Source organism: Nematolebias whitei, chromosome 3, assembly GCF_014905685.2.
Source record: "Nematolebias whitei isolate Nwh7 chromosome 3, NemWhi1, whole genome shotgun sequence".
NCBI classification, from domain to species: domain Eukaryota; kingdom Metazoa; phylum Chordata; class Actinopteri; order Cyprinodontiformes; family Rivulidae; genus Nematolebias; species Nematolebias whitei.
The window spans coordinates 20,906,640-20,918,723 of NC_056500.1; the positions used below are offsets into that span (position 1 = coordinate 20,906,640).

General features: G+C 37.8%; 1 protein-coding gene across 1 annotated transcript in view; it reads right to left on the minus strand.

The window, feature by feature from the left end:
* The window catches only part of xpr1a (xenotropic and polytropic retrovirus receptor 1a), a 73,572-nt gene that overhangs the window by 59,301 nt on the left and 2,187 nt on the right, over window positions 1–12,084 (minus strand). The window contains exon 2 of the mRNA XM_037698318.1: window positions 8,828–8,879. Within this exon, the coding sequence (XP_037554246.1) occupies window positions 8,828–8,879 (52 nt within the window). The remainder of the gene's footprint in view (window positions 1–8,827; window positions 8,880–12,084) is intronic.

Below are 12,084 nucleotides of genomic sequence, written 5' to 3' on the forward strand. Positions count from 1 at the left end.
TTTTATTTTGTGTATATGAGCGGTCAAGAAATGACTCACATAAAGACTTGGAGCAAAGGTAACCTGCAATTCAAAGGTCTAAACATATTTTTGAAAACAAAAGATGCCAACAACAGACAGAAGAGCCAATGCATCACTGTTTTTGAACACTAGCTTGTCTGAACAATAAACCTAAACTAATCCGAGGCTAGAAAATAACATAAATTAAAATGTAATTTCCCACATGGGGTGAAGGAAGACTCCAACAGAGAACAAGAACAGTAATAACAGCTGCTGTTCTACCGTGCACGCAGGAAGAATAACAATAAGCTCTGTAATACACTAACCCCTCATCGTGGTTGTGACAACAGACAAAATGGTGGGCGAGCAAGTACTTTTAAAGACAATTACCAGCAGAACAGAGCTAGTTTTTAATGTCTGTAGCTAAAATATTTAATAACAGTGATACATGTTGCTGCTTTGACTATTTAAGTTTACAGAGTAAAACAGAAACAACTCATAAGTCCCTGAATATGCACAGTACTAGTGTCTTTTGCAATGACTTAACTGATCATTGTTTTATTGTCTGTACTCACGAAGGCCAGAGAATTAAGTCTCCTGGATGCATCTGTCAACGACTTCTTAAAAATTTTAATGATCAAGCGTTTCTGCATGACCTCGCAAAAGTTGAATGGGGCAGGATTGACTTTGTCCCCACAGAGGAGGACACATGGCCGTTATTTATACGTTATTAAATGTATTATATTATACAATATTATTATATGTATTACATTATACAATATTCTTCAGGTCTCTCTTGTAAATGAGTCCTCGAGGCTCAATGGGATTAACCTGTATAAATAAAGTTTGAATGAATACACTATTTTAGTGCAGTGATTGATAATCATGCTCCGATAAAATTAATAAAACAATAATTTAGCCCATGGTTCGTTCCTGACTTAGCAACTTTGTTGCAGAAAAAGAATATTGTGTTGTGTAATGCACAGGAATCGGGGTTAGAGAGTGATAAGGTTGCTTTTTACCAGATTCAAAACGTAGCAACACAAGCAGTGCGACAATCCAAGTCTGCTTATTTTAGAGAGCAGTTTACACAAAGTGTCTCTACTATTTTGGAAAAATGGCAAGACAACTGGAAAATAAGCCCTCGGTTTTGTCACTTTCTCTTAGTGTAGTCACGGATAAAGATCGAATAGTTAATATTTTGAATGTACACTTCACTGGTTCCGGTGGTGTTCCGGTATCTACATCAGCTAGTTTGAATAGTAGCTCTTAAACTCGGAACTTTGGGAAATTGTCCTGTGTATCCTCTGACTCTTTCCAGTCTCAATCTGGTTTATGTTCCCCTTTTCAAAAAATTGTTTTCACTTAGTCACTGAGAACAAGGTCAGGAGGGAATTGCAATCTTTAGACCCTGAAAAGCTTGCTGGGCTGGACAAGCTCCCTCCATTATTTTTTAAGTTGGCGGCTCCTTTTATCGCGGCACCATTGGCTAGTTTTTTTAAACCTTTCTTTATTTGCTGAAGTTCCTGCTGAGTGGAAAGCCGCTACAGTTGCCCTCTTTTTAAGGGTGGGAATCAGGCTGATAATAAATGTAATAAGTGCATATTTATTCTGCTTTGTGTGTCGAAGGTTTTTGAAAAACTGGTGAATAAGCAGCTAACTCATTATTGGGAGGTTTTTAATATTTTGTCCAGCGCCCAATCTGGCTTTTGTTCAGGGCATGGTTGCATTATGGCCGCTCTGAACATTCTCAGTGAAACAGCATCTTCATTGGACTCCAAACAGTGTTATGCAGCAATATTTATTGGTTTAGTAAACACTTTTGACTCATTTGATCATTTTATCTTATTGAAACAACTTGACCGTATTAAAATTTCGTGACAGCCACTAACATGGTTCTGTAATTATCTTTCAAATAGGCCTCAGCAAGTGAAGGTTTACTCTCATACTTCACAGTTTCTTCCGATTATGCCAGGTGTACCCCAAGGTTCCATTCTTGGTACAACTCTTTTTTTCCATATTTATAAATTATACCTCACATTCTGTTAGTGAGGCCTCCATCCATTTATATGCCGATGACACTATTTTATATGCTTTTGGTTCTATTCCAGATGAGGTTGTGAAGTCCCTTGCATGTGGTTTTCTTGAAATCCAGCAGGCCTTTAATGACTTAAATTTGTCCTTAAATGCCAAGAAGACTAAAAGTATGTGGTTTGGTCATGGAAGAGGGAACATACCAACGTCTCTGGACTTCACAACTATTAGCAGGGATATTATATAAGAGATAAAAGTTTATAAATATTTGGGAATTTGGATAGATGGTGCTCTGTCCTTTTCACATAATGTTAATGTTTTGTAATCTAAGGTTAAAGCGAGACTTGGTTATCTATGTATCGATCTTTGTTTACATTGGCTGCAAAACGCACCATTGTCGAAAAAACTATTCTACCTATATTGGATTATGGAGACATAATTTACAGACATGCTTGTAAGGGTGTCCTTCGTAAAATGGACACAATTTATCACTCTGCTATTCATTTTGTTGCAGATGCTCCTTATAGAACACATCATTGTCAGTTGCTCTCTTGTTAAATGGTTATCTCTGCATACTCATTATGAAATTCATTGGTTTACCCTCATTCACAAGACATTAGGTTATTCACCTCCATAATTAACTCAGGTATACTGCAACTAGCACCATTTTCGCAGTATAACATGTGATCCTCTCAGTATTTGTGGTTAACAACTCTAAAAACCAAGTCTCGCTTTGGCTTTGTGTATGAGGCACCTCATATTAGTGGCCTTTGCCTCTGCTGCTCCATCTGACTGGAATCTGCTTAAAAAAACATTGGGTCTGACCTCACTTGTCTAAGTTTCTACCTAAAAAAATAATTTAAAAACCATTTTAAAGAAACTTGCAAATGTTTTCTTGATTAGTAATGTTGTTGTTTCACTTTGACAATGAACTGCTTTTAATGTAATTTGTGTTTTCCTTGCTTGTTAATGACTACCATTACCGTACTATATTTTATAGTTTTGCCTTAACTGTATTGTTTCCATTCCCTTGACCCTACAAGTACCTGTGTGTGCTTGCCAGGCCAGCACTGTAAATAAGAATCTGTTCTTAGTATTTATGCCTGGTTAAATAAAGGTGAAATGAAAAACAAAAGAAAAACAATTGGAGTTAGGTGCACGTTGACAGCAAGGTGGTTCTGAATTGGAATTTGTGGATTTAATAGAGATTCCTCTAGACTCACACATCTACAGTACATACAATTTATTGAAGAAAAAAATCTTGAATTTTCATTAAAACTCTGGTTTCCTTCTACAGTTCAAATGTACGAACATTAAATTAACAGATGATGTTGAGAGTAAGCATGAATAGTTATCTGTCTCTTTGTGTTAGTGATGGCTGATGACCTGGCCAGGATGTTTCCATCCTCTCCTGTAGCTGGGATCAACTCCACCCTAATCAGCCTAAAGTGTGTGAAGATCGAATAAATGCAATTTTAAAAAGATGAGGGCATACTTAAGAAAATTTATCAATGATCAGAATTACGTTTTTTTTTTTTAGTTGGTTAACACTTTAATGAGTCCAATGAGGAGACAATTTTATTCATGGAGCTTAATAAACAAAAGTTTTACAAGCAGCATTTTGGAGAGCAGGAGGCTTTGAAGGCTTTAACGGCACACAATGAAGCAATGAGTACATGGCTTTTTGTCTGTTTTTATTACAATTAATGAATGTTTTTATTCATTTGTAGTTCTGTTTGCATGAGGAGGTATGTTTTAATGCATGATTTTTTTCTTTACTTTTTCCATCTTTATTTAAGCTGTCCAGTTTGTTACCAACCATGAAATCTGGATGCTTAACATTTTCAGAATAAAAGTAAAGCTTAGGTTCACTTCCCACATTTTACAGATGACCGCATTACATATAAGCAAACGTGGGCTCATCAGTTTACTGATACATGTCATGTCAAATGTTTTACACTCACAAATTAACCTGCAAAAAGGTTCACTTTAATGTGACATAAAATGTGTTATTATTATTAGGATCAATAATGACAATTGGAAGAAAAACTCAAGAGAAAGAACCTTGCATTAACCGAAACAATGTTTGAACATTAGCTACAAGATAAAGGTTTTGATGTTTAATTTGATGTTCAATTAGTAAAACTATAAGGTCATATGAGGTTTCCAGTTTCCAATCATATAGTTTTATTTATTTATTTTTTAGTAAAAAATAATGCATAGGATTTCAAACAAGCAAGCCATTGTTTTTCCCACTGTTGTTTCCATGACATTATTTCATGAAACAAACAAATTAGTTGTAGGTTCTGTAGGAGCTGACAGCTTGAGGCAGTATTGACAATAAAGTAAAAAAGAAAGCAAAGGAGAAAGGCATTTTATAGACTGTAGTGTAGAAAAGACATCATTCAGTCACTGCAGGTGATGAATCTGTGTTGAGAGTTTGATTTTATGTTGTTGTTTTTTCTTTTGGCTGTTCCCTTCTTCAAGGCTCGTCACAGTGAACTAACTCACATGAAGACTTGGCTATTTTTAAGCCAGATACTCTTCCTGACACAACCACAGATCACTGAGCTACCACAGCCCTCTGTGTGGAGCAGAGAGCTGCCATCTAGGGCACCCAGGGGAGCAGATGGTGGGGGTTAAGGGCCTTGATCAGGGGACCAGAGTGGGGCAAATGAGGGTGAAGGCAGGTATTGATGTTTCACCTTCCCCACCCACATTTTGATGTTGACGGTCCGGGGAGTTGAACCAGCGACTTTCCGATCACAGGCTTCTCTAACCTCCATGCCACCACTCCCATTTTAATCTGTAGTAATGAATAAAAAATGTCTCAGATCACTTTCAGTGCCATCTCTGCCTGCATCCCACAGCTATCTGCCTCAGTGGTGCACTGATAACACCAGAAATAATAAACTGACTACAACAGCAGCAAAAGAAAAAAATTACACAAAATAGGATTAATTAAAATAACAATACAACAATTAGGCAATTAGGTCATACATACCGTAGCAGAATGTTGATCAAGATAGTACAGCACACATTGATGTCACATATTCCTATTCCAGCTGTGTGTTTATCAACACTGTACTCTGTAATAATCAGCTGGCTATTTAATTGTGGCATAACTCATCCAAATGGATGGAAAGTGGGGAACCAGCTGTTTGTTGCAATATGCTGCTTGCACACCACAGTAAATGAACAGATGTGTTTAAACTGTGGTAATGTACTGAAGAATGATGTGAACAAGACCAAAGGATGGATGGTCAGCAGTTCTCTGAGCACCAGGTGTTGCTTATAAAAAGTCTATTTAAACAAAATCTCAGCCAAAAAAAAAATAATCCAGAGCACAAGTAAGCATTTATGAACACTCCCACCATTCAAACCACTTATATCTATTATCTGTCTCATTAGTGTTGCATGACAACAATACACTTTGAAGTGCTGCCCAGCAAACTTCAGCCTGTCTCCCACACAGCTAGCATCATCATCATCAGGTGCAGCAGGTGTTCAGCGAGGAAACACAGGGTGAGCAAGTCGTTATAATCCAGTAAGCAGCCTAAATGTTGCTTTTTATAAAGATGCAGACTCAAGTAAAGATACAAAAGTGGGAGAAAAGAGGGGAGCACATTTTCCAGTCAAATTTTTATAATTGTTTTTTCCACGTTATAATATTTATGTATAAAAATTGGTAATTCTTTCTGACTACGCACCATTTATTGTGTTAATGCACTGCAACAAACAGCTTTCCAAACATTAAGCAGTTATATAACAAAAATTGTTAGCTGCCAGTCAGAGTTAAATCCCCCTCCATCAAGATGGTAAAAATGATATAAAGCAGTTAATCAGTCAATTAACTGACTTTTTTTCCTCAATATCTCATCTGTCTACATAACTCTATACATGTGTATTGACTAGCCTGTTTTATTGTTCACCTTGAGACAATTCTGTTCCATCTGATTAAAGTAAATCTTATCTAAGCTGTAACAAACTGAGCAGAATCCTGGGTGTTAATGTCCCAAGTCCAATTCTGCAATTATAAACGTAAAGTCTACCATGAGAGAGAGAGAAACTACAAATTCAATTTATTTTTCCAATATCACTTGGCTCTGGTTTAAAACTAATTTGATTTGACAAATTGAGTATTGCAGATGTGAAGAGAAAGTGCTGCAGTAAGCGTGTGTTTTATAACACCCCCCGATCTTATTTCTCTTATGAAAAGTCGTCAAACCCAACCACAAGAGACCGTGCTTCTGCTGCAGAGTCCAGCCTTTTCATTTCCTCTGATAAAATTTAAACAGACAAAAGGTCTAATGAATCAAAAGACATCTTTAATCAAACACGAGCTGCAAATATGTCAATATACTGTATATAAGCTTTTTTCTTTTGTGTGTGTGTTTTATTTTGATTAAAGGATTTATATCTTCCACTATAATAACTTGATCCCTGTAGTCACTTTGAAGAGAATTAGGACGTAAAAACTTGTTATAAAATGATCCATGAAAAAATAAAATACACAAACACTAAACTTAAATAACCCAAGAGAATGAGTGTAATCATTTCTGTCACATTGCAACCATTAAACACAACTTCACGTTGCATCACATCTAACAGTCAAACAAAACCACTTAAAGAAACTTTGAACACTTGCACATGAAACTGATTCATTTCTCACTGAACAAACTTTACTTCACTGAAGTTTAGACTATATGTAAGTTCAGAAAACATGACACTGTTGAAACTTGTTTCTATGCAAACCGCATTGTGTTGTAGTATGACAAATCAATTTGAGTAGGTGGGGAACATTTACATTGTCAGATGAATGACTCTCTTGAATGATTGATCGTGTCTCTTTTCAAAGACATGGTCCCCTGTTTCAGTGCATAGAGCGGTGCCCCACCAATATAGTTTACATGTGAGGCAGGAAATAATTCATCATCCACATAGAGTTTACCCAGAATGCTCTGCAGAACCTGAAGACATCACTCAAAGCAAAGACACAACTCATATGGTATCCAAAAACAATATCCATGTTTCATCGAATAATTAAATACACATTTCAAGGAAAAGCAGTCAGTTATATACATCTATAAACATTTTATTGAGTGAAGAACAAACCCCCCAAAAAAAGTGTTAGAAGCTCAATCATCCTGGTACATGTAGATAACAACAAAAAGATTAAATCATGTCATCTGGACCAGTTTCATTAAGTGAAAAACGTTTCGTCCCCCATCCGGAGGACTTCCTCAGTCTACGGCCTGCCAACCAGTGTCACGATTGGTGCTGGTGAACCCAGTGTGCAGGCAAGCAGGTGAGGACTCAGGATTTATATAAAAATAAAAGATTTAATAACAAAACAAAAGAGCTGACAGGGCAGCAAAAAACAAACAAGGATGGACAGGTGGTACTTACAGACAGGTCATCAACAGTGAACAGTAGACAATGCCAGGACAAAGACCAACACAGAGACACAGACTTATATATAGAGAAACACTAATCAGACAAAGTGAAGGCAACTGTGAGTGATCACAGATGCCAGGAGACAGAGACTGAAGACGCAGGACATAAACACGACACAAGATGGGGCTAGACACCAAAGAAACACAAACCCTGTAGAGTCATAAACAGAGGATCAGGGAAACACAGACATGAACACAACACCAAGTACAAAACCACCATTCCTACAACCAGATCTGTCCCATAGGTAGCATTCACTGCTGGCAGGTTGTAGACTGAGGAAGTCCTCTGGATGGGGGATGAAACATTTCTCACTTAAAGAAACTGGTCCAGATGACACAATTTAATCTTTTTGTTGTTATTATATGGAGCGTTTTACACAAGTTCTTTAAATCTCTTATACATCAAAACACTTCAGCAAACATATGAAGCAGGTTTAAATGCTTGAGACTGATTCAGATACACACTTTCACACAAACAGGCAGCTCTGTCAACTGCACGCAGTCGGTGAGGGTGTGTCACATCTTTATCGCTCAGAGAGAAAGACCACATCATGCCCCCATCTATCTGAAGTACAATCTGCTGAAGTACAATCTAGGAGTTGCAGCGCTGTGAGGGCACGTTGCACCACACTGAAAAAGCTGTCACTACGTTGGCATTTTGTCTGGACAAAAGCACCGATGTTGACTTATTCAGAAACAGATAAGCAGGCACAGTAGAAGTCATTGTTGCACACATAGTATGGACAAGACCCATTTTTCTCACCCGATCTGAACACACAGTGACAGGTGCGGAGCAGCCTCGTAAAATATATCTTAACTGTTCAAGTAGAGAAAGTTTTCACCTTCATGATTTTCTAATCAAAATCATTTAAAGTGTTTAGCATATCTTACAGTTCAAAGTTCAAGAGTAATTATAGCCAGTGGCCTGTCTTCTCTTAACTCTGTTAGCAAACACTCAACAAAGCTGGCGCTCAACTTCAGTTCTGTTAAACCAAGCTGGCCAGATAAGTTCAATAAGTACAACTTATTATTTCCTCCAACTCTTAAAGTATTGTCTGTTCTTCAAACCAGTTAGCTGAGGTAATAAAGGGAAGAGTATTAATATAAAAATTGGCTTTTGTCTTGTTGAGTCAGAAACCCTGGAGAGAGTGGCAACAAGTTAGCATTAATTTCAATCTATTTTTAACAAATGAAGGGTTGTTATTCTGGGGATGCCCAAACAGGGGACTGCTGAGTACATGAGAGCGGAGTGTCTGAGTGTGTTTCTGTCTGTGTGTGTATCTGTCTCTGTGTGTGTTTGTCTGCGTATTGCTTATCCAAACAGTGATTCGTCTTACCTTCCATAGATGGAGCTTGGTCCTGGGCAGCGTACAGCATATCCTTGAAGGCCTGGAGATGACACAAAAATCAAAAATGACTGTCTGCACATACTAACAAATAAAGACAAAAGAAGCATTTAAATGAAAAAAATCTGATTTGTTTGATTCATTAAAGAGTGTATGAAACATTCACCGAAGCTTTAGACTTATTCACGTCTTTTGAGAGCCACAGCAATTTCCACAACATTCATGGTGAATTTGCTGCTGAATCAGCTAATAAGATTGTTTCCTTCTTTCTGCTATTTTTCATTTTATTTGTGATTGTATTTCTTATTGTATATTGAATTGTTTTGTTTTGTTTTTAAAAAATGAAAAAACTTTTAAATAAAATAAAATAAATAAGAAGTTCAGAGAACGATTAAGGTATTTTTTTTTTTTTTTTTACATGTGAACAGTGAAGATGCTTCAAATAAATGCATTTTTAATAACTGTATGACTAAAAGCAATCATTATTATGAGCAGGTAGGGAGTTTAACCTGTCCTTCAATGTTTGCTGTAAATAAAGCTTTGGCATTTTTGGTTGCAAACCTTTTGCATCATGTCCTTTGGACACTCAGGAGTATTTATAGTTATGAGAAAACATCTCGTGTGGACAAACTCCAATTTGCATTTGTGAATAAATTATAAATATTTTCAGATTTCCTCAACTTTCTCTAAATAAATAATATTAATACTTAAGTGCTATGTATTGTCATCATTGTATGTTCCCATACAAAGACGAAATTGGCTCTCTGCATTTAACCCATCGCACCGGGGATACACCCAGGTGGAGCAGTGGGCAGCTATGTGAGCACCCAGGGAGCAATTCGGGATTGGGTGTCTTGCTCAGAGACACCATGACATGTGGGAATGGCTGAGGTTTGATTCAACAACTCTGATCATTTTTCTGTGAGATACAACTTCTCTAAGTTCAAAGACTTACTTTGTCACAGATGTCCAACGAGGATAAAATAACTAATGTTATAACATATTTCGCAAAAGCGTTTAGCAACTGATCTCATTGTATAAGAATGACCATCATAACATGCAACCCTGGATTTATTGTAAAAAACAAGGTTTTAATGCCTCTTAAATGTTTATGGTATTGTTTTGTTTGTTGTCCAGGGTTTTGTAACACCTGCTTCTTTAGACACATACGGGAGCAACGGGAGAAATCCAACGAGTGGGGGGAGACCACTCAAAAACAAAGTGCATTAGAAGCAGCCTGTTGATCACTGATATGACTGTTTTACAGTAAACTACATCCACATTGATAGTCCAGCACTAAAGTCTACTCCAAGAGGAAATCATTTTGCTATGAGCACTGAGCTGCCAAGAACAATGGAGCCAGGATAATAACTACTAGTCAGCAGCCAACACAACCAAAATTGAGAAATTGTGATTTCTGATTTGAATTGGGGGAGGGGGAGGACATTGCCAGATGAGGCAAGAAAGATGAGCATTTCAGCCTTTTAGGAAACTGATTCAGACCTGCAGATTTGGCAGAAATTATTCGTGAAAACTGTGAACGGTCTCTAAACCAAGCTGACTGTCATGAAATGACAATAGTAAACACTCAATAAATGAAAATTAATTTGACACGTGTACCAGACTTGAATCACCATGTAAAACTAAAAATAATTCTGGAGAATGGCCAGCTGTCTCTGAATGAAAGAGTCAAACTATCAGGAGGACATAAATCAGGATATTTAATGCTCTATGACCAAATCTAATCAGGCCCAAGAGGAAATCCATTCTTCTCCTGAAACAGATCCATAGCTCTAACAGAACGCCATCGGATCGCTTGAGCCTGCAGCTCTAAGTGGATCCCAACGTGAAGAGAAGTGGAGAGGATGTAAGAAGAGGCTGAAATGGGAGGAGTGGTGCAGAGGGCAGGTCTGGTGAGGGACCAGATGTCTTCCCAGTGGGGGAGGAGCGATGAGGTGAGGATGGAAGGGAGGAGGGAGGTATAGAAAGGAGGACTCTCAGCAGTTGCCTGTTGTATACATAATAATCACATTGCACATGACTCACACGCTCATTGCTCAAAATACAGACTAGGCTGACCATTTTAAGTTTTTATGACCTCTGAATAAAACTAAACTCACAACTGTTCAAACTAATAAACACTTAGGTTAAGATAATGTGAAGAGCTTAACCTTTAAACACAAGAATCGTTTTTAAAATCACGCCCACACTTCCTTTAAGTCATGATTATTTGAAGAGTAAATATGAATCTTCACACATGCACTGCCCTCCTCCTCCTCATTTAGTGAGGAGGCAAATGCAGAAACGGCCTCGTTCGTTCTCTCTCTCTTCTTTTCTCACAGATTTCTGCAGCTCAGATCTAGACCAGCGGATAGCCCATCTAAATTCAACAGTTGACATGTTTTTACCTGTAAAAGCTCAAAAGTAGAAAATGTCATACGTGTTGCAACTAGTAGATTTTTCTCTTCATCATCATGCATCTCCTGCTTTAGGTGTGAGCCTCTGGAGATGGCAGGACGCACACACCACCATCACAAACAGCTGTTTAGCAAATAGCTTTATACCTACAGCACCACAGGACAAAGAGTACACCTCATTATCCTTTCACGCCATCACCTTGTCAATGTGTCCACGTTCAAATGGAGTGTCTTACTTATTCAAACCCGCGCTTGCTGACACTTTTTGCAGCCTCCTGCTTCTCTGCATAGATACTGGCTGACCAATCTAATCACACTGCGCACAGTTTATACACAATAGACTGCGATGAAAAAATGGAGGAGAATGAAAAGCGGGCAGCGGGTTAATTAATATCGGCAGCGTGAAGACAGAATATCGCTTCAAACCACATCCAGTTTGGACGTGAGCAGCTGTAATGTTTCACATGTAAAAATAAATGGAGAAATGCATGAACGGTTGGTAAAAATGATTTAAGATATGTCAACCAAGAGACACGTGTTATGTTGGCTTCAGGAGAACATGAGGGATTGTTTGGATATTTGTTCATGCATACTCAGACAATACTGATTTCTTCAAAAAAAAACTTTGTTTAACCTCTCTAGAAATGACTAGACTTTACTTTTATGACTGTTTGGTTTTATAGACTGACTAGTGAGGAAGATCCAAATCCGCCATCAGCAGATATGAGCTGTCTACCTGCCTCACCCACTCAGGTGTTTACAGAAGACAGACAAAGGCTTAAAGCACACACACACACACACACACACACACACACACACACACACACACAC